This window comes from Crotalus tigris, unplaced genomic scaffold (assembly GCF_016545835.1).
Source record: "Crotalus tigris isolate CLP2741 ecotype Arizona unplaced genomic scaffold, ASM1654583v1 scf7180000017694.5664430, whole genome shotgun sequence".
NCBI classification, from domain to species: domain Eukaryota; kingdom Metazoa; phylum Chordata; class Lepidosauria; order Squamata; family Viperidae; genus Crotalus; species Crotalus tigris.
The window spans coordinates 206787-233361 of NW_024096572.1; the positions used below are offsets into that span (position 1 = coordinate 206787).

A 26575-nucleotide genomic window follows, 5' to 3' on the forward strand; every position below is an offset into this window, starting at 1 on the left:
GGAAATCTTGAAAAATTTCTCCAGTGCATTTCCCCAGAGAGTGGGAAGGAAGTTGGGATCCTCTTGGAATGTTGCCATCTGAATTCTCACCCCTCCCCTCTCAGTCAATGACCAGAGCAGGCAGCTATTAAGAAATTGGAAAGAGTTGCACAAGCCTTGCTCAGCATGCTTTTATTCTCTTTTTGATCACTCCATTCCTCCCTCCCCCCCCCATTTTTGCTTTGCTTAGTAGCTGCCAAAAATTGGGAAAAGATTGCATTTGTCAGAATTAATAGTTTGCAGAGAGCTAGAAGAGAGTACATGGAGGGCTAAGGTCACAAATGAATCCAGAGGTCTGTAACTTTTAGAATGGTGGATTATTCTGCATTAGAAACATCAGCTTTTTGGAATGCTATCTGTCAAAATTCTGTTCTCAGTCAATATTCTATCATGACTGCTACAAAGAAAAATTGGGTGAGATACAGTACTTAGGACCTCAGGATATGATCAGAACGTTAAAAATAAGCACCTATCAAAATTAGTCTTACATTGCTAAGAGCTGGATAGGTAATTCAACTGCATTCAGCTGCAAAGTTATAATGCTACTGATTCTTCCTTTCTGAATATAGAACCTAGGCATGACCATAAGAGATTAATTCAGTAGCAGAAAATAGGAGAAATATTTTAATTGTGAACAGTATAAAAAGTGAAAGAATAAGGAGGAATAACCAGATTTCTAAATTTTAGTTGACCCAATCAGTCACAGTATAGATATAGAAGTCTCTATGCATATATGGAGGTTAAACACCTACAGAATCTTTCCTTTTATAGTGGGGCCTTTTATCTAAGTAAATTGGCTTTTTCAAAAATGGATTAAACAAAGGTTCTGAATTTCAGAATTCTTTGGTTGGTTGGTTTTCTTTATAAGGGTTGTGGTCATGTATTTCATTTAATGTATTAACAGATATTCTAAATCTATAAATGTATATCATATAAGTCTACTAACTAACATATTTCATGCTTACTACAGTTGCTTGTATTTTGTTCAAATATTAATACAGATCTCCAACGCAGTCCAGTGGATATTCTCCCAAAGCTCTGAGACAGCGGATTCAAATGGCAGTGTGTGAAAAAATTAAGGTAGATTAACCATAAACCTCCCTTGCCACCCCCACTCCCCCATAAGATGAAGCATCCATTGAAATCTAAACGTTGTTGTTTGTGCATTCTGGCATACTACTTGTAATGGTATGTGGGACTGACCTTCAGATACAGAGAGAAGAGACACAGCCAAGGGAATAGGCAGATAAAAGGCAACTTAACCTACAGCAGGAATGCAGCTCAGAACCCTCCCTAGTTTCTTGGGTGTAAACCGGAGCAGTGGGGGGGGGATATATTTTGCTAAATTTGCAAGATTTTCTGTTACTATAATCTTACCATTAAGTAGAATTAATGTTAATTAATGTTACCATTAAGTAGAATTAGCTCATCTGGCCATGTATCCTGCTTGATCCAACTTAGAAAGATGATGCTACTGTTCTATTTTCTAGCTTTGTTTATTTTTAAAAGGTAGGAATAGATCACCTCTAGGTGAAAATAAGTCTATTGTACAGGAGAGTCACTAATGATGTTAAGGCAGAATTGCTGTTAATGTTCTCCTACTTGAACAAGAAGGTTTGCAGCCAGAGGTTTAAACATAAAGATACTTATTTTTATGGGGAACTCATCAAATTTGCAGACGACACCAACCTGGTAGGAATAGCCAGCACTCCAGAAGATAAGCTTAAGATACAGGAGGATCTTGACAGATTTGAACATTGGGCGCTATCTAACAAAATGAAATTCAGTGGTGAAAAAAGTAAGGTTCTACATTTAGGGAAGAAAAACCAAATGCACAGGTACAGTATAGGTGCTACCTTGCTCAGTACTAGTAACTGTCAGAGGGATCTCGGAGTCCTAGTGGACAATCATTTAAATATGAGCCAGCAGTGTGCTGCAGATGCCAAAAAAGCCAACACAGTGCTGGGCTGCATTAACAGAGGGTTAGAATCAAGATCACGTGAAGTGTTAATACCACTTTAAAATTCCTTGGTAAAGCCACACTTGGAATACTGCATCCAGTTTTGGTCACCACGATGAAAAAAGATGTTGAAACTCTAGAAAGAGTACAGAGAAGAGAACAAAGATGATTAGGGGACTGGAAGCTGAAACATATAAGGAACGGTTGCTGGAATTGGGTATGTATGTAGAGAAGGACTGGGGTGACATGATAGCAGTGTTCCAATATCTCAGGGGTTACCACAAAGAAGAGAGAGTTAAGCTATTCTCCAAAGCACCTGAAGGCAGGACAAGAAGCAGTGGATGGAAACTAATCAAAGAGAGAAGCACTCTAGAACTAAGGAGAAATTCCCTGAAAGTTAGAACAATTAATCAGTGGAACAACCTATCTCCAGAAGTTGTGAATGCTCCCATAATGGAGGTTTTTAAGAGACTGGACAACTATTTGTATGAAATGGTATAGGGTTTCCTGCCTGAGCAAGGGGTTGGACTAGAAAACCTCCAAGGTCCCTTCCAACTCTATTACTATTACTACTACTACTACTATTACTATTATTATTAAGATTCTAGAAAAGCCCTTAATAAGAAAACCAGCACTTCATGACTTACATATTACCAACCCCAAGATAAAATTCTACATTTTTTTTCTCCCGCCTTTACATTGCAATGGTGGTGGCACAGCAGTTAGAGTACAGTACTGCAGGCCACTTTAGCTGACTGTGTTCAGCAGGTCAGCGGTTCAGATCTCACCGGCTCAAGGTTGACTCAGCCTTCCATCCTTCCAGGGTAGGTAAAATGAGGACCCAGATTGTTGGGGGCAATGTAAATATATATATACATTGCTTACTGGTGTACACCACTTAGAGAGTGCTTGCACTTAAAGCGGTATATAAGTCTCATAAATAAATAAATAAATAATTAAATGGCTTGAGAGCCTTTTGTTTCCTAGTAGAAGTGATTGGTACCTTTGAATTTTATTCTAACAATCAATCTCCTTTTCCCCTAAACTTGCGAGCATTTGCCCAGACACTGATTATATCTCCTCACACCTCAAGTAGTGCAGGGGGATGTTATAAAAACTAAGCCAGAAAATGGAAGGGGAAAAAAAAGCTTGCTTCTGTGTGAAAAGAAGTATTTTTCTTCACACACACACACACACACACACACACACACACACACAGTTTTTTATGTTCAAAATAAACATAAAATGGAAAACCTCCTTTCCCATATTTCTACAACATTGGGTTCTGTAAGATTACAGTTTAGAAACGCCCAGATTCCATTTTTGTTAACTTCTTCTGTAATATCACCTCTTGGTGAACATTAGTTAGTTCAGCTGCTGGTGCATAAGAAGCTACACCCATTGTTCATCTATTATTTATTGCAACAATAAGAAAAATACAATATAAATACATTTACTATATTTTTACATATATTTAAATCTTTTTAATCCCCCTGCCTGTTAAATTAAGTCAAGAATGGCTCACCAAAGAACCAGTTGAAGGTGGTTCAACTTGCATGAATTTGTCTCCTTCTCTGGATCCTCCCTTTCTTCTTGGTTCTACCTGCTTTTTTCTGAAAGAGACCTTTGTCTGTGACTTTGTTCGTGCATCACACCAAGATACTGTGTAATGTCAATATGGATTTGTGTTAGTCTGTTATATGAATACAGTCATTGTGCTTTATAAATGTTGTGCCAAGTGTGACTGAATTAGTAACTCTTGACTAAAGAAGTCTTGTTCACATAGCTTTTATCTGACCGAGGTTTATTTATATACATCTATGTTTGCATACAGTGGAAAAAAGATTCTTTTTAATGAACTTATGAGAGTCCTTTCAAAAAACCAAAAAAGGTTGCAGCTTTCTAAAACACATTTAATGTGGTTGTTTTTTCATGTGAAATACAAGGAATTATATAATAATTTTAGGCATATAATTAATTATTCCAGCAAGTAAATTAAAAAAAGAAAAAAAATGCCAGAATTTTGCTATTGCTATCACAGTGGGTTAAAAATCTTGTCTTCATCACTTATACATTATAATTCATATCGATCTACTTCCTTTTTAGTTGAAGCAACCTTTAATTAGATCTCAGTTTGCTTGTACTTATAAAGATGATCAAATAATCAAGCCAAAGAATCAACCCTTCGTTTCATCTCCAGTCCTAACATATGTATACTCAGCACTCCAAAAAACGGCAGCTTCTCATACAGATGACAGATCAACTTCAGGTAAATTCAGTCAGCAATATCTACTTTTCTGCCCCCTCATTTATTGACCAGAATGAATATATACGCTGTCAGTTAACTGAATACCCCCCAAATAAATGAAATAATTGCTATACAAATGTAGAAATAAATGATTTACTTGACATATCTCAGCACCTGCATTGGCTGATCAGGTGCTACAGGAAGCCCAGAGCAAGGCATGATGGTGGTCAATCTTTCCCTGTCAAGTGCCCTCTACAGTTGATACTCAATGTTAAGTTGCCTCTGAATCTATCAGCTCTTTGTAGTCAGCATGCACTTACCTAGTTATTTTATTTTATTTTGTTGCATTTATTTAAAAAGTCCTGCTTTCCCAAAACTGTAGGCAGTCTTTCCCTCTGGCAACTTAACTTAATGTCAAGAATGGGAAAATCAGGAAGTCCAGATGACTATAAAGATTTATTGTAAGCTTATGATCTCTACAAGAATCTGAACTACTAATGTCAGAGCAAATAGGCAGTAGATAAGAGTCAATGGAATTCAAAGTAGGCTGGTCTTAAATCCCTTGTGGGAAGGGACTTGAGACTAATGATGCGTTTGACCTCTCCCTCATTTCCCATACTTTCTTTACAATGGTAATATGAGTGTGATCAATATTGTCCTGAAATCACCCATAGTTCTAAATCTGAGTGAAAATTTAGATCTTTACTACTATTTTGCAGCAAAAAATGTGCCATCTTTGTAAAAAAGACAAGTTTTGTAAAAAAACAACAACACCAAGTTAGAGTAATTTTTGGTTTGCTACATTCTAGCGACAAAGTATACCACAAAGATCTTGTTGCTACTTCTAGAGAGGTCTGGGACACTGTTATTTTCTACGACCTACAACAATTGTAGGGCAGAAAAAATACAAAGATTTGCTGTCCAAGGAGTGACAAGGACATAGTTGGTGAAATCACCAAAGGGCAAAACCATAAAGCTGATGGCATGCCTGGCAGATCATTTTGTTTTAATTACTGCTGAACTGTGTTACTTGCTTGTTGGTTGTCTTTCAAGAGCTAATTATTGGCAGTAGATGATAGCATGATGTGGCCTGGGCGAGAGGAGAGAGAGAGAGAAAGAGAGGTAATATGGGGTGGATGGAAATATGTCTGTTCTGGGCCCAGTGCTCTTCAACATCTTCATCGACGATTTGCACGAGGGGATAGATGGGGAACACATCAAATTTGCAGACGACACCAAGCTGGCAGGAATAGCCAACACTCCAGAAGACAGGCTTAAGATACAGAAGGACAGACTTGAACGCTGGGCACTATCTAACAAAACAAAATTCAATGGTGAAAAAAGCAAAGTGCTACATTTAGGCAAGAAAAACCAAATGCATAGGTATAGTGTAGGGCACGGGTCGGCAACCCGTGGCTCCGGAGCCGCATGCGGCTCTTTGAGCCATCCCCTGCAGCTCTGGAGCCTCCCCCCGCCATTTTCAGAGAGAGACAAGGAGAGAGAGAGGCACCTGCACTTTCTCTCTCTCTCTTTCTCTCTCTCTCGCTTTCTCTCATGTGGACTTGCCCCCACACAAGGCTCCTAATTGGCCCTGCGCCCGGGTGCCCCACCCCCTGGGAGAAGGGTGGCCAGGAAGTCCCTTTCCCGGGCTGACCCCTTCTGAGGCGCACGTGGCTGGGGAGCCATGTGGGGAAGCCCCGAGATCCCCACTGGGAGCAACCCGCCCAAGCCTCGGCTGAGCGGCCCAGCCCTTCCACAAACCGCAGCCCCGAGGGAGAGCAGCCCCTCCGATGCCCAGCCGGTGCGACTGTTGGCCAAGCAGCAGCAGAGCTGGAGACAGAGGGTCAGTGGTGGGGGGAGGGAGGGGGCTCTGAGTCCATGGAGCACTGCTGTGAAGCAGCCTCAGGGCAAGTGGCCCCCCCAGCTTACTTGTTCCAGGCAGCAGTCTCGGCTGAGGCATCGCTTCCTGGGCCATCCCCGGGCCGCTCCCTGGGCAGCCGAGCCAGCCACATTTCTCCCTGGGCCGGGCGGAAGTCATGACTGGTGCGGCGGCCAGCGGGGGCATTGCACCCCAGGAAGCCGAGCCGGCCACATGTCTCCCCAGGCCAGGCCGGGTGGCAGTCATGGCTCGGGCGGTGGCCAGCGGGGGCTGCCGTAGGGCTCTCCATTGCTCGGCCCCATCGGTGGTGCCTTTTTTGGCTGCTTTCGGGGAGCCGCCGCCGCCCTCGGTGCTGCAGGAAAAAAACCTTGAGCTGCGAGGGTGGCGGGGCCGGTGGCGATTGGGACCCACCCTTGTCCCCGTGGCGGCACTCCCCGTTGGCGCAGCCACCCATGGTGCACCTGGCCTTGGCGCCCTCCGCTTGCGACGGCAAAGTGGCTGAGGATGCGGGCGTGGTGGCTGGACTGGTGGTGGCGGGGGACCCGACGATGCTGCAGTGGCCGCCGCCGGAGCCACTGCCTCCCGTCTCCCCCTCCCTGTCCGTTTGGCTGAGGACACAGCAGCCGGGCCGGGGGTGGCAGGGACCCCTGACGATACTGCAGTGCCGCCGCCGGAGCTGCCACTGCCGCCACCAGAGCTGCTGCCTCCCGTCCTGCTCACCATCCCCGCCCGTTCGGCTGAGGACGCGGCAGCAGTGGCAGCTGGGAGCCGCTGCCTCCCGCCCTGCTCCCCCTCCCTGTCCGTTCAGCGCCGTCTGCCTTTCGTTCTCTCTCTCCTCACCTGGAGGGAGAGGTAGAGAGGAAAGAGAGAAAGAGGAAAGAAAGAGGAAAAAGAGAAGAGAAAGAGAAAGAAAGTTAGAGGAAAGAGGAAGGAAAGAGAGAGAAAGGAAAGGAAAGGAAGAGAAGAGAAAGAGGAAAGAGAAAGAGAGGAAAGGAAAGAGAGAGAGGAAAGAGAAAGAGAGAAGAGAGAGAGGAAAGAGAAAGGGAGAGGAAAGAGAAAAAGGAAAGAGGGAGAGGAAAGAGAGAAAGAGAGAGGGGGAGAGGAAAGAGAAAAAGAGGAAAGAGAAAAAAAATAGAGAGGAAAGAGAAAGAGACGGAGAAAGTTAGAGGAAAGAGAGAAAGAGGAAAGAGAAAGAAGAGAAAGAGAGGAAAGAGAAAGTTAGAGGAAAGAGAAAGAGAAAGAAAAGAGAAGGAGAGGGGAAAGAAAGGAAAGAGAAAGAGGAAAGAGGGAGATGAAAGAGGGGGAGAGGAAAGAGAAAAAGAGGAAAGAGAGAAAAGATTGAGAAAAGAGAAAGAGAGAGACAGAGAAAGAGGAAAGAGAGAGAGAAAGTTAGAGGAAAGAGAGAAAGAGGAAAGAGAGAGACACCCCTTTGACATCTAAAATGAAGATAACACTGCATATATCCTTTTTTACCTTTATTTTATATATACACACACAAACATACGCGCGCACACACACACACACATATTAAAGGTAAAAAAGAATATATGCAGTGTTATCTTCATTTTAGATATCAAAAGAGTGTTGCGGCTCCCAGTGTTTTGTTTTCGGTGGGAAACATGTCCAAGTGGCTCTTTGAGTGTTTTGGGTTGCCTACCCGTGACCTAGAGCATGAAACACAGGCAATCAAATTTTTAAGATTTGAAAATAACATTGCTTATTGCTGTTTTAGGGCATTTTCTTTGTTTGATTTTAGAGGTAAATAACTGAAACCTCATTGAAAGTGCTGCAAAAAATATCTTGGATGTAAACTTAATGAACATTGATACACTGCAGCAGTTCCCGTAATCATAAAAGCTTATGCAGTTATCAGTTCATTTATTTTGAACATTTCCAAGACTCTGCTGTTGTTTTCTCTGAATTAATATCTGCTGCCGCCTGTATCATTACGAGATTGACTGTTCGTATTTGTCTAGCTAAATGGCTGATAAAGTATACTTGGGACTCCTAAAGAGTAAAGGGTAATACCTTTCAGTGATTGGACACTGCATCAAAATCCTATTAATATTTTGCAATAATTTGCACATGCTTTTAAAATGAATGGTTTCTTGTACTCTTGTTTTTTAATACGTTTATTTTCTGAAGTGGTTACTGAAATGTGTTTTATGTCAAGGGCGATGGCTCAGATTGTATAATGTTTTCAAATAATTATTTCTACTAATAATTCTACTAATTATTCTACTAATAATTATTTCTACTAATTAGACTTAGTTAACTGAATGTACAAGAACACTGTCTCTTTTGAAAATTATCAGTGGTGACTAGTGTACAACAAAAACAATTTTAAAAATAATGTAGTCTTTTCCCCTTATAAAATGTTTTGTTTTCTTAACCATCAGAAAGCCTGAATTCATCACTTGAAAATTCTACACTTGGAACTGGTTCTGGAAGTGTTTGTCAGAATGGAAGGACAAGAAAAGAAATAGGAAAATTAAGTTGCCAGACAGAGAACGAGAACCCAAAGAGGAAGCTGGTGGACAGAACCAGTGAAAATGTCATATTCACTAATGAAAATGAAACATCACAGCATATATACCATAAGAAACCAAAGACTGCGGTGAAATGCCAAAATAGTTTGGACAGCAAATTAAAAGAAACCAGAAAATCCAAAAAGGCCATACCCAAAAATAAGCTTATTATTGGGCAAGCGAAACTAACTCAGTTCTTTAGGTTGTAAATGCCAGTGGATTGAAAAGACAAAAAATTGACTTGTATTAAGTTTCCCATTGCAATCATGATTACGCAGACGTTTTATATATACTGTACTTGCGAAATTAAATCATCAACTTTTATGCAGAATTCACAGTTTAATAATGCACTGTAACTTTACACTTGTACATGTTGCATTCTGACATAGAAATATTTAGAATCTCTACAAACACAGCAATATTTTAACCACAACTACAGTTTCTATGACTTATGAAGGAAAGGGTTTGTCTCTTCCAAGTGATGCACTTCAGGGTCATTTTAGGCTTGCCAACAAGGTCGATAGACTCTTCCCAGCATACATCTGAGCACTAAAGAAAACACCAAAAATTTGTAGTTTTGACTGTCAAGTACATGCTTTTATAAACAAGTTTAAATACATTGTCATCTATTATGGCATGTTGTAAATTTTCACTTGTTTGAATTTTTAACTCATTTTTTCTAATAAATGTTTAGAAAACGTGTTATCTTTTTTATCTTACATTTAACCAGTCACTCTTTTTAAAAGACTGAGTGGAACCCTACAATTTTTAAAGACTGAGGGAAAAAAACCCAACCCAGCATATTCTGATGATTGATTGTATATTTGCCCTTTGATTATAAAAAGGTGGCAGCTCAGTATAGTTTTATCTGTGTACATTTGTAGAGATGAAATTGAATATACAAGGGTGAAACACTGGTTTATTCCTGCACAGGTTTAAGCTAAAAAATTAGCTGGTTTCTAAGGCAACCCAAGTCTTCAGGAGTTTGAGAGAGAAGCTTGACTACCTTTTGTGTGAATGCATTGAAAAAGATGATGAAAAAAGACAGCTCACTGTTAAGCCAACTTAGGAAAATTCTTATATTTGGGCACCTGGACAATGGAACTAACCTGGAGGCATCAGTCTGCCAATTCTCTTTCTCTCTGGCTGGATGCTCCTTGCAACTTCCACCACTGGCCCAGCAGCATGAGGAATGCTGACAAATTAAAGTGGCCCACAGCTGCTATTATAGCTTAGGGACAACTGCCCAAAAGGAAATGGTGGGCAGCATGTGCCACGCTTATGACCACAATTGAGCCCAAAATTTCTGTGGTTAAGTGAGACATTTGATAAGTAGATTTGCTCCATTTTATGGCCTTGTTACAGTTGTTAAGTGAATTCCTGCAGTTAAGTTAGTAACCCAATTGTTAAGTGAATCTGTTTTCCCCATTGACTTTGTTTGTTGGAAGGTCTCAAAAGGTGATCACATGACCTTGGAATACAGCAACGGTCATAAATATGAACCAGTTGCCAAGCATCTTAATTTTGATCACATGATCATGGGGATGCTGCAAAAATTGTAATTGAAAAATGGTCACAGGTAACATTTTTAGTGCCGTTGTAACTTTGAATGGTCACTACTTGTACTGTAGATCACCTAGTCCATTGGTGGCAAACCTATGGCACGCGTGCCAGAGGGGGCACTCAGAGCCCTCTCTGTGGGCACGTGCGCCTTGCTCTTTGGCTAGGTTTTCGCAGGAAAAAGCCATTTCTCAAGCCCCTTCCTAGCCAAATTAAGCCTCCGGAGCGAGCACGCTGTTTTCAGCTTTGAATTATATCAAATCTGACACCAAAAACTGACTTAATAGAAGACCTGAATGCTGCATGTGTTCTCAAATTTACAAAGTATAAGCCAAGGTTAGACAAATTATCAGCAAGCATACAACAGCAAAAATCACATTAATTGTTCAAAAGCATGCCAAATGCAAACTTTTACCTTTCAGTAAAAAGTTGTTTGTATCATTGAAAGCTTTGTTATTGTGTTTTTCTTTTAAGACAAAAGATGTTAATGTATGAGTTGTTTTTTCTAAACTAAAACCTCAGTATTCAGATTAAATTGCTGTGTTGGCACTTTGCGATAAATAAGTGGGTTTTGGGTTGCAGTTTGGGCACTTGGTCTCTAAAAGGTTTGCCATCGCTGACCTAGTCACATACGTCAGTGAGTATAACCAGCTGAGAAATTTGAGAATTTGCCTTGAACTCTACCTAGATTGCTGCTGCTTATCATTGGAGAAATGGTGGCCACAGTTATTCATTTCAACAGTTATAATTACTATTTCAGCAAATTAAGGTAATATTACTGTTTTGCAACAACATGAAAATATAACTTACTATCAAAATCTCTTCTTCCAATAGGCAAGTTAGGCGAGTTTTCATCACTTCCTGTCTCACGCCGATCTTGTATTGATTCAATATTTTCAACCTCAGCATTTGATGGAAAAGTCATAGGTTGCTCCAGTTCAAAATAAGGAAGCTGCTTAACACTTAGGCTTTGTGGCTGGCCATAGTTAATGTCATGTTTATAACCTATATTCTGCACTCAAAAGAAAAGTAGAGATGAAGATAATGCAAAATATTCAAAATAAAAATATTCTAGACCTTAACCCACTAATGAGTCATTTTCAGAAAAGAGTTATCTTCTGATTGCAGCATAATCTATCTTGAAATTTAATTTTTAGCTTAAAATCAAGAGTAAAACCAGGTTATTTTCAAAGTAAGACATATCTTAATACATATCCCAGGGATGTTAATACTAAATAACATTGGTTTGTTTAAGTTTAATGAGGCCAAAATCTCCTTAAAGGATTTTTTCTTTGTAAATTTAAGTATTGATGATAAGAGCAGCATTCAGATTTGTTATTAAACTAAAGCTGAAAGGCATGTATTTCATTTAAGCTCTTAAGACTGAAAATACAATATAATACAATATTAACATTTTCAAATGTAATTCAAAGCACAGCATAGCACAGCATTCTGTTTTCTTTGATTTTAGGATGATAGCCACTTCAAATCATATTTCATATTTTAATTATATAACAATAGCAATAGCACTTAAACTTATATACTGTTTCACAGTGCTTTGCAGCCATCTATAAGCGGTTTACAGAGCCAGCATATTGCCCCCAACAATTTGGGTCCTTATTTTACTGACCTTGGAAAGATGGAAAGCTGAGTCAATCTTGAGCTGATCAGAATTGAACTGCTAGCAATCGGCAAAGTTAGCCTGCAATATGCATTCTAACCACTGCACCACCATAGTTATATATTGGCATATCTGAAATAATCTATCCTAATGTTTTGTTACAAATTTATGATCCAGAATGCTAATTTGTGTTACACAATAGCTATCCAGAGAAAACTCACTGAGAAATGTGGGTTTCGGTCTTCATCCAGAAAACTGCTGTCCTCCATTTTATAACGCTCAAAAGATTTTCCAGCTTTGTCACCATTCTGTGTTATCTTTCCAAGGCTGAATGTGCTTAGCAGCATATTATCTTCTGCTTTTCTCATAGACTTAGAAACAGAAAGCAAAGACCCTTGAGACAAAAGAGAAAAAATTAATAGTAATACATGGGATGAGATACACATTCTCCAATGTTTAGATGTTTGCATGGAAGTGAAGAAACTTTAAATATTACTTAAATGAGGCTAATTTGAAAATAGCGCATGGTCAGAAAAAAGGTATTATATAGCTTGTGGACTGAATAGATACCACTTCAATGGCTTACACCTTTTTCAAAGAACTATGAGTAAAGAAGACTGACCTTTTGTATATCATTACATGTCTTTTGTTCCAAACCGTAGGTGATGAGCTGCTTTTCAATACATTCATTATATACCTTGGATTATCTTACCAAATGCCACAGGACAATTTTCTTCTGAGTTTTAAATTAATCTTTAAATTCCACTTCACACAGTCTCAGGAAAGAATTAATTTGTGCATGTGTTGAAAAAAGCAGAGAATCTTTATTATTCATTCTTTAAAAACAGACTTCTTGAGAAGTAAGAGAAAAACAGTCTCTGTGAGGAAAAGTCTTAAGCAATTAAGTTTTATCTTAAAGAGAATTCAAACCTCTTTGTACTTATCCAGACAAAAGTTTCATACATGGGCATAAAAATAAGGGATCATAGATATAATTTTAAATATGTTAGACATGCTTTAATTTTAATTAGATGCCATGACTCCTGTTTCCTTAGGGAAGAATATTATTTAAACAAACGAGTTGCAAAGCCCACCTTATAAGTGTTCAGAGGAGACAGATTTGATATAGGAATAGTGACAAGAATGTGGAATAAGTTGGCTTTGTGTCTGTCTAATGTTTTTCTCAAGCACCTTTGTCTGAGATTTTGAATTGTTCCACCCTTGCTCCACAAAGGAATAAACATGTGAAAAGGCACATGGAGGAGCATTTCTGGAACAGAATTCAAAAATATTGATCTTCATTTAGAATACCCCATCCTTATGCAATGCATAGTTTTTATCTTGGAAACTTGGCTGCAACTCACTTGGATATTTTCAGTAACACTGTCAGGATTGTGAAATTTCCTTAGCATAACTGCCTCTCTGGTTTGTTTCAAGAAAGATGTAAAATCTTATTTTCACAATCTAGTCTTTTCCCCATAAAATCTGGGTTTGACTTTTGGACTTTTAAGTTTATGGCATGTTTGATATACATTTGAGGTCTTGATTATTTATTGTCCTTTGGTTGTAATTTATAATTTATCTACATGGTAACTAAGAGTCAGTATCAACCTGATAGCACGTTATTATTCAGTTGGTTGTGATCTATTTTTGCAGTGATTGTTGCTGATGTTTGAAGAGCACAATATTCAAATATGACAAAAACATTTTTTACAAGTTTCTCCTTAGAGAACTTCTGGCTACAGATTAGAAGATATCAAACAGTAGAATAAGTCAAAGAATATAGGAATAATTCAAGTAACGGCATCTGAATTAACTGTACTAAGCTTCAATCAGACATTCAATAAAGAATGTACATACCAGTTTGCACAAATAATGAATAAAGACAAAAAAGGATGATTAATTAAATTAGATATTTAAGGTCTTATTCAGTAGGCTGGAGGGGAAAAATACAAGGCTGTCAAACAAGCTGGTGGATGGACTCAGATTGGCAATGGATGTGCTTTTGGAAGATCAAATTAGGTACAGATCATCATGGAGGATATTTATGTGCTCACTAAGAGTTAACATTGAGTTGATGTTACATAATCAACAAACATGGATCATAAAACAGTACATTTTAAGCCTGAAATGTGACTGTGAAATAGATCACGAACTACTCATTTGCATGTTCCAGTTAAAACTAAGGCAAAAGAATAATACTAACATTTTGAACATATACCCTATCAATTTTAGAGAGGACTTCCAGAATCTCTTTGAAGTGCTGAATTTCAGTGATAGGACAGGAACTGTGGAATGAAATCAAATAAATTGTTAAGGACGAAAAGGGACTGCCAAAGACCTAGATACAAAAGATAGCAAATTGGATGTCAGAACAAATGGTAAAAATTGCCAAGAAGAAAAGGGAAATCAAAGCCAAGAAAGACAAAGGTCTCAGGAAGGAACTTAAAGAATTTCAGACAGCTGTTAGATGAGAAGCCGTCATTTAATAACATCTGTAAAGACACTGAAAATGGCAGCATACACAGAAAACTAGGAAAATCTTCTAAAAGAGCTCATATCCTGCAACCTTGAACTTATATGCTAAAGAATGGTAATGGAAAGATGGTCACTGATTTAAAAAGAGTAAATCAGGATGGAAGGAGTATACTAAAATTCTATGACATTAAAGATTTCACCATCTAAGATCTTATTCAATGGGCTATTCTCTACAGGAAATCCTTGCTTAGTGACCATTAAAAGTTACAATGGACCCCAAGAAAGCTACTTGTGACCTAGATCTGAAGTTCTGATGCCTTACTACCACTTGGTCATATTATTTCATTTTGGATGCTTAGCAAATAAATCACATTAACATGACTGTGATTTATGATCTCTTTTGGTGAAACCAGAGTTTATTTCCAGTTTTCACCAAAACACCAATTGTGAATGATGGGTTCCCATTACAGCCACTGCATCTGCTTAACATTAAAAATATGTAAAACCAAGTTGGTCATGTGATGACTTAATGATCATAATTCTAGCTCAATTATGATCATAAGTCAAAGACTACCTATACATATAAGTACTACTACTGTGGTCATTACCAAACTGGAGAGCTTCTTGGTATATGTTTTATCATAACCATCACAACCTGATTTTGTGACCTTTTTTTGTGACAGTTGTTAAGTGAACTTGGTTGCAAAGTGAATGCTGTGGTCATTAAGCAAACACCATGGATGTTAAGTGAATCAATGATTTGCACAGTTTTACAAAAAACCAGAAGTGAATGCAGGTTTTGGCAAAACTCATAAAACATAGTCACGTGACTATAGGGCATCGCAAGTTGCTGAATGCCTGAAGTTGGTAACACAAACACAATGAAGTCTATTGTTGAAACTTTAAATCCAGGTCATAGGTGGCACCCGAGTAAGCTTCATCATAACCTCCAACCCTAATCTAAACTCCCTAGAGGAGGTTTGGCTTTTTTGTGTTCCTCAAAAGGAGCTATTAAGCATATTGTTAGATTCATACAGAACAATATCCAAAAGGTGGATAGGATTCAATATAAAACATTTTTGCCTCCAAAACAGTTGTTGAATAATGTTACTAAGGTAGCATCCAATACTGGCACATAGAGTATAATAGTTTTGTCCCAGAGGCCTAAATTTCAACATAATCCCCTTTCCTGCTTAGATTTCACAAATATTCTTTAGTATGAAGAATTCTAACATTAAATAGTAAACCAAAATTATTCAAAAAAAGTAAAAATGGCATATTTCTTAAAAAAAAAGCAGTGGCCATTTTCCTAAAATAAATAAGTAGAGAAAGATCAATATTAATAAACATAGTGTTTCAGCAAATGTAGTCTACATTACCATGTATAGTTTTGTATTTTTTGTAATCCTTTGCAATTTCCTTTTCTCTGGATTAATCATTTATAGCCCAGAACTATTAAGAGTACTTTAGTACTTTATGAAAGTAAAATATTTCCAAAGTAAGCCAGTTTGTTCTAAGAATTTCTGTCTATGTACTTACTGCGAGTCATTCTTGGTAAAAATAAATAAAATAAATACTCTTTTTGAACCGAAGTTCATGGCAGCAAGAGAGATTCCGAGATTCTGAGTTCTTGTTTTGAAGATTTCAGAAGAAACAAATTGGCACAAACGTCATCTAAAGACATTTTTTAGGGCTCACTCTCCTCCCTCTTCATAATTTAAATATCCAGTTTTCTTGTATTGCAGTTGCTTTTGAGGAGGTGTAGTGGTGGTAGGGAATATGTAACTTACAGCGATCTTGGGCCAAACTCAAAACTGTCTTGCAATCAGTGAAAAACAAGCAATGCTAAAATACATATGCTAGGTTTTCTAAAAGCACATGGCTACTACTAAACAGTTGTGGACCACTGTAGCCTAGTACAGATAGACCTCGATTTATGACCATAATTGAATTGAGGATTATGATCATAAGTCATGCCAATCGTTAAATAGGTCACCATATGACTGCATCTACCGTAGTTTTATGACTATTTTTGTGGCAGTTGTTAAGCAAATCCATTTGTAATTTGCAATCATGTGATAGTGGGACGCAGAAAATAAGGGCTGATTGCTCAGCCTCCAAAATATGATCATTTGACCATGGGGCAGCTATCAGTGCTTTGAATCTGGGTCATAGGTAGCCCTGGACATGGGGAGACGGTTCCTTTGTAACTTCAAATGGTCATTAGGTGACGTGTCCTAAGTCGAGAACACTTGTAGTTATTATCTAACATCTTTCATATGTTATAACATTCACTAAAGGACAGATAAAATTTCTTTCTTCAATATCTTTCTTCTTTCTTTCTTTCTTGGAATTAGTTTCCAAGAAACTAATCAAGGAGAGAAGCAACCTGGAATTAAGGAGAATCTTCCTAACAGTGAGAACAATTAACCAATGGAACAGCTTGCCATCAAAAGTTGTGGGTACTTTATTATTAGAGGTTTTTAAGAAATGAATCAACAGCCACCTATCTGAAAGGGTACAGAGTCTCCTGCTTGAGCAGGGGGTTCGACTAGAAGACCTCCAAGGTCCATTCCAGTTCTATTCTGATTGAAATATATGTTCTTTGAGAACTCATACTAAGCTTCATATTGCCAAATAACTGAAGATAGGCTAATGTTGAGATGATTATAAGCAAGCAAACCTCAAGAGATCAACTTTCCCCACATAGTTTAATATACTTCCCATTCATTTGGGATGGGTTCATATACAGAGATGATTTTGCTCATTGCAAAAGCTGTGCTGAATTAAGAGCAAAGATACATCAGTACAGTTGCAAACAAATATGGAATGCAATTCCCTCTTCAGGCTATTGTCACATGTAGCATATTCTGAAATAGAAATTTGTGAATTTACATGGCCTTACGAGGTTATTGTGACTCATTGAACCAGGTTTGTATTATACTTAGTTTCTAACTAGGAACAATCCAAGAATCCATGTTTAATAAATGGGACTAAATGATTTGATTTTAATTAGGTCAGGAACCTCTCACATCAGAAAGAAGGAAGCAGGGTGGGAAAGGAGAAAAACTGTTCTTACAGAGATGTTTTCCTTCAGCATGTTTGAGCTGGTAGATTTGAAAGTGAGAGACAGGTTATGATGGCAGGGAAGGTGACAATAAAATAATTTAAATGAAATCTAAGGGAGTATTTACAATTTGTACAAAAAACATCTATTTTTGCATCAAAGTTTCTAAGCATCCACTGACAGGATCACACTTATTTAGCTAAATAGGAGCCATTAGAAATCAGGACCATTACTGAAGCATTATTTATTAAACAAGTTTATATGGCCATCCAACTCACACTGATTTTGGTCAGCTTACAACATTAAAAATCCACATTCTAAAACCCCTAAACCCCACTCCCCTAAATTTTGATCTGCCTCCTGATAGAACCATGTCTTCAGGACCTTTAAGATGTAAGCAAATTCAAATGTATGGAACGGATATTTTTATATAAGAGCTGCTGGTGTTGGGACAATTTTAGGATTATTATATGTGGCAATTTACAGAATTCAGTCTTGTAGCTATTAAGAAGACCGTTGTCTGTCTGAAGATGCCTTCTATTCCAGTTCTGCTTAATGTGCAAATTGTGTAAATTACACAATTTAATGTGTGAAATGTGTAAATAAACCTGCCAATAATACTGATTAATCCAGCACTGCTTTGGTTTTGAAGATGCAGTTCTATATAGTCAAGTCCCAGTATATAGTCAAGTTCCCAGTATAAATCTGGGAATCAGATGTTTATCTCACCTCACCACACGATATGTACAAAGGCAGTGAATAGTATATCTGAGGAAGCTTTGATGAGACAAAGTTTTATGGATGGGATAACACTCTCACATGGGGTTATACTGTCAGGTCTGCAGTGGCCCAGCTGTTTATTCTGTGAGGCACATTCGAAGAAGAAGCAGGTCACAGAGGCTTAGGATCTCTGTGGAGCTACATGAAAGCCAAGGGTGGATTAGAAGTTGAAGGAATGCTTGACTTTTGCAAAAGCAGAAAAGCAGGGAAACTTCCAAGAAGTAAAAATAGCAGCTGCTTCATTTATTAAAAACTTATGATTTATGGGCATTTTACACTGTTTCTCTGCCTGGAATTAGATCATCATCATCATAATAATAAAGTTGGAAGGGACCTTGGAGGTCATCTGGTCCAACCCCCTGCTCAGGCAGGAAACCATTTCAGACAAATGGCTGTCCAGTCTCTTCTTAAAAACTTCCAGTGTTGGAGCATTCACCACTTTTGGAGGCAGGTTGTTCCACTGGTTAATTATTTTAACTGTCAGGAAGTTTCTCCTTAGTTCTAGGTTGCTTCTCTCCTTGATTAGTTTCCATCCATTGCTTCTTGTCCTGCCTTCAGGCACCTTGGAAAATAGCTTGACTCCCTCTTCTTTGTGGCAGCCCCTGAGATACTGGAACACTGCTATCATGTCGCCCCTCGTCCTTCTCTTCATTAAACTAGACATACCCAATTCCAGCAGCTTTTTCTTATATGCTTTAGCCTCCAGTCTCCTAATCCTCTTTGTTGCTGTTCTCTGTACTTTCTAGAGTCTCAACATCTTTTTTACATCGTGATGAAGTGTGGACTTACCAAGGCATTGTAAAATGGTATTAACACTTCATGTGATCTTGATTCTATCCTTCTGTTAATGCAGCTTAGCACTGTGTTGGCTTTTTTGGCAGCTGCAGCACATTGCTGGCTCATATTTAAGTGATTGTCCACTAGGACACCAAGATCCCTCTCACAGTTGCTACTATTGAGCAAGGTACAACCTATACTATACCTGTGCATTTGGTTTTTCTTGCCTAAATGTAGAACCTTACTTTTTTCACCATTGAATTTCATTTTATTAGATAGTGCCCAATGTTCATGTCTGTCTGTATTCTGGTACTATAGACTAGTAAATATATTCAAGTTAATCTAGAACTAAGTTCCATTTCTGCATGCAATTATATCTAATTTAGAAGCTTATACAACTTATGCACCACTCTATTTTCAGAACAGTCAGTATTATTAACAACTCAAGCTCCATATGAGAAGGCACTATCCATCCAGAATCAAAGATGGATTATCTCTGGACACACACAGTTTCAGAATCTATCATGAGGGGTCCTTGGTGCTCTCTGAGCTTGCTTGTTTTCTTGCAGACATTTCATTATCCTAATTAGGTAATATAATCAGTGCTAGTCCATTGACTAGTCCTTTGACTAGCACTGATGATGTTACCTAGTTAGGGTAATGAAACATCTGCAAGAAAACAAGCAAACTCAGAGAGCACCAAGGACCCCTCATTTTAACCCTGAGCTACAAATAATCTCCTTCATTAGAATCTATCATTTTAGTAGATTTTGCTTATTTCTTCATATCCAGACCTCAAGATCAAAGCACCAAGTTACAACTTCTGCTTGACTTGGGATAAAGCATCTTTGGTTTATTTTTTATCTTACCAATGGATGACTTCCCTCAGAGGCCTCATGTAGGTGTTAAACAGTAGCCAAGATCATTTGAAAGTTGACAGCATGACATCACACCATGACAACAGCAGCATAGAGTTCTCTTGTAGCACCTTATAATATAGCCAAGGTCTTGACTTTTTTCACTCACTAAAACCAACTGGAATTGGTCATTTGGAAATGAAGAGAACCAGAGTACATCCTCCCACCTAACACACACACTTATGTAACTCTTGCATTTCATCCAGGACAATACCTTGGCTGGTGGTATCAAGAGGTCCAGCAAAACTAGGACAGTCACACTCTATTCTGGTCCTAACAAAAAGCATTAAACAAGAGTAATAGGTCTGAATTCTGACCATATTGAATCTAGAATGGGGGGCTGGCTGACTAGACAGACAAGAAAATAATTTGTGGAAGAAGATACAGGCAGCCTTGAACTTATGACCGGTCACCTTAAAGATTGCCAGGAGAAATATCAACAACCTAAGATATGCAGATGATACCACTTTAATGGCAGAAAGTGAAGAGGAACTAAAGAGCCTCTTGATGCGGGTGAAGAAGGAGAGTGCAAAAGTTGGCTTGAAACTCAACATTAAGAAAACCAAAATCATGGCATCCGGCCCTCTCAATTCCTGGCAAATAGATGGGGAAGAAATGGAGGTAGTGACAGATTTTATTTTTCTGGGCTCAAAGATCACCTCAGATGGGGACTGCAGCCAAGAAATTAAAAGACGCTTGCTCCTGGGGAGGAAAGCTATGGCAAATCTAAACAGCATACTAAAAAGCAGAGACATCACCCTGCCAACAAAAGTGCGTTTAGTCCAGGCCATGGTTTTCCCAGTTGCAATGTATGGCTGTGAAAGTTGGACCATAAGAAAGGCTGAGCGCAAAAGAATTGAGGCCTTTGAACTATGGTGCTGGAGAAGACTCCTGCGAGTCCCTTGGACTGCAAGGCGTTCAAACCGGTCAGTCCTAGAAGAGATCAACCCCGACTGCTCTTTAGAAGGCCAGATCCTGAAGTTGAAACTCAAATACTTTGGCCACCTAATGAGAAGGAAGGACTCACTGGAGAAGGCCTAATGCTGGGAAAGATTGAGGGCAATAGAAGAAGGGGACGACAGAGAATGAGATGGCTGGATGGAGTCACTGAAGCAGTAGGTGTGAACTTAAATGGACTCCAGAAGATGGTAGAGGACAGGAAGACCTGGAGGAACATTGTCCATGGGGTCGCAATGGGTCGGACATGACTTCGCAATTAACAACAACAATAACCTTAATGATCATTCCAAATTACAAAGGGTCCCTCCTTCCAAAGTTGCTTATGACAGGGGGTCCCCAACCTCTGGGCTGTGGCCCACTACCAAGCTACGACCCATTCAGAACCGGGCCATGCAAGCAGCAGGTGAGCACGCCTGCACACGCATTCCCACTTGTGCAATTGATGGACACATGCACTCACAGCCCCTATCACGTGAGTTGCAGGTGCTTGTGCTTGCAGTCTACTTGTGTGAGCAGCAAACTCACATGCATGCCACTTACACAAATGAAGCTGCGTGCGTGCGTATGTGCATCTGTCCCTCACACAAAACCATCCCCTCTTCTCCCCCTCTGCACTGGGCTGCCAACTGGAAATGTTGGGGACTGCTGGCCTATGACACAGTTACAATGGTTGCTTCCCTTGCTGTGGTCAAGTGATTCCATTTTGGTTGCTTGATAACTCACACACCTTTATAGCCATTTGCAGTTTCTTGTGGTCATATGATCATGATTTGGTTTTTTTTTTTTTGTTTGCCAGTTTCTGGTGTTGTTTCCAGTTTCCAGGAAAAACCGCCTACTGGGGAAAAAATCAGGCTGCATATAATTTAATAGTAGGTTTTATTTTATGCCTCCCAGTCACTTTGTGTGAGATGAGTAGCCATAAAAATGTGACAATAAATAAATTGGATCAAAGCTCCAGCCAGAAATAAAGTTGTGCTCCAGAAACAGCATAGGATCTTATTAACTGAGGAACCACTTGTCTCCTATAACATGTTCCCAGCTAATTTGATTCTGCAAGATTAACTCACTTCAGATTCCTTCAGTTAAACCAGCGGTTCTCAACTTATGGGTCACGACCCCATTTGGGGTCGATCGACCATTTTTCGGGGGTCGCCAAAGAAGGCGATCCGCCATTTTCTCCCCTCAGGGGGTGGCGCCGCGCATGCGTGCCGCGCATGGGGGCACCACCGCGTATGCGTGCCGTGCATGGGGGCGTCGCACATGTGCGCCACGCATGTGCATAACGTTTGTGTGACGCGGGTTGCCGTCACACAAACGTTGAGAACCGCTGAGTTAAACAGTGTCATCTTGTAGAACCTGGAAGCAACTCTTCTCTGAAGCAACATCTGCCCTCTGAATTGAGATTCAGATGGAATCTCAACATACTCTACTGTTCTTTAGAAGAGTCCTGAAGACCTGGCTCTTCACCCAGGCCTTCAGTGGGGGAGAGTGACACCTTCACTTAATTTAATTTGTCATATTTTTTTCTTTATTTGTTATTATATTTTATTATAATTTCTTTGATTGTTGTGAGTCGAATGACATACACATTTAGTAAATCATCGTCATCGTCATTATGCAACCAAAGATTGCTTTATTGGATGAGCCTATGGGCAGAAGGCAACTGATAGTACTTTGCTGGGCCCACTTCAGAGCTGCCCATGCTGCAGGTTCTAGTTGGATTACATGATCTGCTTCTAGGCTCTGTTTATGTGTTTGCATGAGCATTTCAAAATGATTTGATGCTTGTGGACTTGCAGAACATTTTTTTTCCTAGACTATCCTAAATTTTCTCTTTTTCCTTCAACCTGCAGCTTCCTTGGGCAGACACATTCTCAACTGAATATTCATCTTCACAAACTACTTCACATGTTATATGTTATTTTGAATACTCTTTTTTTTAGATCTTCAGATTTGCAATTCTTGTATTCTTATTGAACTGAGCATACATTGATCTCTGTAGTAGACAAACTTCAGTGTTAGTAGATGATAGATCCATCACCCAGGAAAAGTTATCAATTCCTAATTATCAAAATGAGCATGAGTATACATATATTGTAGAGTTAGAACATTTATTTCAGATTTTAGTTATCACTCACTGAATGTAACTAAAGGCATGTTTACTCCAAAGTAATCCCATGTGCAGAAACAGAACAGACAGAAAAAATCTGGGTCTTTTCCAGCTGAACTTTCTTTTTCCTCTACAAGGCCATCTACTACTTTTTATATAATTAAAGGAAGGAGATAAATGTTTAACGATTTCATGAAAATCTAGGCTGTGTTTTTTTAAAAAGTGGTCTGGTAATGTTAATCTGGCTGGTAGTCAAAGCTTCTCTATCAGCCAAAAAGAAAAAAAGAAAAGAAAAGAAAGACCTGGCAGGAGTTTTTCATTTTTCTACCAAAAACTCTAAAGACTAGAGTTGATTTTTTACAGATGATTTGAAATTGTGTTGAGCATTGCAAACAGCAAAGGGCAGCTGGGAATAGGTGAACAGTGCAGCTTCCAAACACAATTTATTTGAAAATTCAGTATTACTATGAAGAGTCCTTTGTCTTGAAAGTAACACTCTGATTTTAGTAGCTGTTGAGTTGGATTTTTCAACATTTTACATACCTAATTTATTCAGAACATAGAAAAGTGATTTTAATGTAAAAGTTTGCTACTTTTTACACCACATTTTCAACAACAAAATCAGCCTTTCATAAGTGAATATGTAAAATTGTAGCTGACAGCTCATTTCTAATATTTTGGCACAGTCTTGTATTGTTCAGTAGTTCTGGGACATATTTTCTATTGGTCTAAATAGAAAAAGTAGCTTTTGACTAAGTGAATAGTAACAGACCAAATAAGAAAACAGAAAGAAGCAATGACATTCTTGAAATATAATATGCCCAAAGTTTTCTAAGACTTGGGTGGCCTTCAAATTTAAATAAATAAGAAGAAGCAAGAGGACACATTTTGCAATGGACTAGTATGAGGATAGTTGAGCTTGAATATCTGCCATTCCAGTTATGATTTAGATGGAATAACAATTTGCAAAATTTGCATTTGTAATATGTTCATTTTTCACTGGTTTAATGTTTTCTTTATACAGTTAAACTTTACATTTTTGTATATGCAAAGGCATTTTATTTCTAATATATATTTTTTAATAAGGTTGCCTGATCACTTGCCTATCTTAGTATGTCCTGACATGTGTACTGATTTGGTATCTTGGTTTTCTTCCAGATGATTGTGCACTTAGAGATAATGCTGAAGGGTCTTTTTTATCTCTAAATATCCATAGCTTTTGATAGAGATGTGCTAATAAATAATTGGGATTTTGGAAGAAGTCTGTTGTATGCGATTGTCTTCATATTCATAACAAAATCACAAAACCATCCCTGAAATCTCCTGGTTTCACTTAACTCCTATAAGTGTCAATGTGTCTGCTGACATCTCCTGTTTTATTGCCAAGTTCCTGCCCACCTCAATTTTCAAAGAGATTCATTCTAGACTAGGGGTTTTCAATCCTCTTCAAGCCACAAAAATACTTAGGAAAAAGAAAACCCTCATAATCCCTGATCAAGAAGGTGGACTTCTGAATATTAGATAGCAAGTTATGCCTTTTCCACTGTATTTTAATGCTTAAACAAAAATAAAAGGTCCCTTCTAGAGAGGTTTGGGTTTTCCCCCCATTTACTCACAAAGAATTTCATTCAAATCCTCATGGAATCCTAGTGTGCTTAAAATTTGTCTGGTTATTTTGTGCCCAAATAGCTATATTTACACTGACCTACAAACTAACTAATCACATTTTAGCCTAGTGTAGCCTTTGGAGACTCAACCTTTGAGAGTTAGGTTCAGTGTGCTAATGAATACAGAAAAATTGGCTTAATTGGATAAACCAAGGTTTGGTTAAACAAGGATAATCATTCTGTGTAAACGTAACTAATTGTATGAACCAAATCAACGTGGTTAATGATGTGGTGTCACATAGCCAATAATAAAGAAAATGTCATTCACCTATAACAGGAAAACAATACAAAGCAACTTATGTCCTGTGGTATCATAATTCATCCTGTCTCAGGAGTTATGAAAAATTCAGGAATTTGGGGCTTTTCTCTAGGGCAAAAGGCTTGAAATGAAATGGATTTCAGGGGGAATATAATTCCATAAGTCATGACTGGCTATAGAGAAAGCATGTCTCTGAGATTCCCAAAATAATTTTGCTCTAATTTTGCGATCTGAAGATTTTGGATTCTACCAGATTTTAACATAGGCACTGGGCAGAACTGGGCAGAAATAATCAGAGAAAGGTTGTTCTACTTCAAAGCTGTGAAAAGCTTTATAGATGACAGCCAATGTTTTGAACTGTACTCAGAAGCCAACCAGCAACCAAGGGAGCTTGAGACGTAGAAGTGTCACATCAGTAATCCAACCATAACTATGAACTACTGAATTCTGATTCATCTGAAACTTCAAAGTGGTCTTCAAGGCAACTCCATGTAGAGTATGTTACAGGGAGTCTAAATGAGAAGTGACTAAGACATGAGTGACTGCAAAAAGGGCCTCTAAGTCCAAAATCAATGAACCAGATGTATTTGTGTAAAGGCACTCCTGGCCAAGGTTGCACATCAACATCAGCAAGAATCCAGAAGGACTCCTAAAATAGCACAAATTCCACCTGACAACCAGTATTGGAAAGTTTCTGGGGACAACCTTTATATTCCTAGCTACTCATCTACGCAACAACTTTTGTTCCTGGTCAAGATAAAATTAAAGAAGCTGTTGTCTGATCATGTTCAGTGGAGACTAAGATCAAAGACAGTCAACAGATGTTTCACACAGCTATCAAAACTCTTTCCTAGGGATTGAAGGCAAGTCACTACCCTCAGCTTTCATCTCCTCCTCTGCCATTAACAGCAAAATAATAATAATAATAATAATAATAATAATAATAATAATAATAACAACAACAACAACAACAACAACAACAACAACTGGAGCACCACTTGAACACCATTGGCATTGAAAATTCGCTATTAGTCAATTGCAAAAGGCGGCCTTACTAGGAACTGCTTCCATCCTGCGACGATATCTGTAATACCATCAAACATCCACATCTGCCTATCCCAGGTCCTGGGTAAGGACTCGATAGGTAGACAAAATGTCAAATCCAGTCTGAACATCTGGCTGACTGTGCGATGATCCATAATAATAATAATAATAATAATCTGGAAGCAATGGAAAACCTACTGTTCAGAATTTTAAGCTGGCACACTTCATCTTGAGCCTCATAGATGCATTGCAGATTATGACTTCAATATCAGATGATGCTAACATGGGTTCACATGTTACATTAAATCATGAGGCAATTTGCTTCTTTATGGCCTAATACTTTTCTTGTATACAAGCATTGTGATTGATTGATCACAGTTTATGCTTAGCAAGTTGGGCACACTGTCAGTTAAACTGAAGTTAAACAAATGATGGCTTATGATATAAAAAATAATAATACCAAAGGTAACCATCAACGCTTTCAACCTATTCCTAACTATACATCTACATCCTAGGCATACATCCAACCTAATTAAACATCCATAATACCTTTTGTTTGTGTCTATAATGTATTATCTCCCTTTTATTATAGTTATAAAGAAAACTTATTTTGCTAATTGTTCAGGTTAGATTCCTACTGCCAGGACAACTCATGTATTTTCTAACACACATATGCTGAAA

The 26575-nt window shown here is 38.6% G+C and overlaps 3 protein-coding genes across 6 annotated transcripts in view; 1 reads left to right on the plus strand and 2 right to left on the minus strand.

The window, feature by feature from the left end:
* Nucleotides 1–9447, plus strand: part of LOC120305864 (PARP1 binding protein) — a 44257-nt gene extending 34810 nt beyond the window's left edge. For all 4 annotated transcript variants that reach the window (XM_039338180.1, XM_039338182.1, XM_039338181.1 and 1 more), the window contains 3 exons: nt 1041–1119; nt 4106–4268; nt 8526–9447. In XM_039338180.1, the coding sequence (XP_039194114.1) occupies nt 1041–1119; nt 4106–4268; nt 8526–8863 (580 nt within the window). In that variant the 3' untranslated portion in view covers nt 8864–9447. The remainder of the gene's footprint in view (nt 1–1040; nt 1120–4105; nt 4269–8525) is intronic.
* Nucleotides 9068–12595, minus strand: PMCH (pro-melanin concentrating hormone). Its single transcript, XM_039338188.1, has 3 exons — nt 12057–12595; nt 11025–11226; nt 9068–9203 (listed from the first exon to the last, which is right to left on the minus strand). The coding sequence occupies exons 1-3, from the start codon at nt 12303–12305 to the stop codon at nt 9154–9156; spliced, it is 501 nt and encodes a 166-aa protein (XP_039194122.1). The 5' UTR covers nt 12306–12595; the 3' UTR covers nt 9068–9153.
* IGF1 (insulin like growth factor 1) overlaps nt 12072–26575 on the minus strand; it is a 91205-nt gene continuing 76701 nt past the window's right edge. Inside the window, exon 5 of the mRNA XM_039338186.1 lies at nt 12072–12229. Coding sequence (XP_039194120.1) covers nt 12208–12229 — 22 coding nt within the window. The 3' untranslated portion in view covers nt 12072–12207. The remainder of the gene's footprint in view (nt 12230–26575) is intronic.

Bases quoted from the DNA above. Each gene is read 5' to 3' on its own strand.
- PMCH (XM_039338188.1), bottom strand. From the start codon at position 12,305: ATGCAAACATCTAAACATTGGAGAATGTGTATCTCATCCCATGTATTA. The intron at 11,227-12,056 runs GTGAGTTTTCTC...TTTTGAGTGCAG, and splicing joins ACCGAAACCCACATTTCTCA to AATATAGGTTATAAACATGA. The intron at 9,204-11,024 runs GTAAGTTATATT...TGTTTTCTTTAG, and splicing joins TGGAAGAAGAGATTTTGATA to TGCTCAGATGTATGCTGGGA.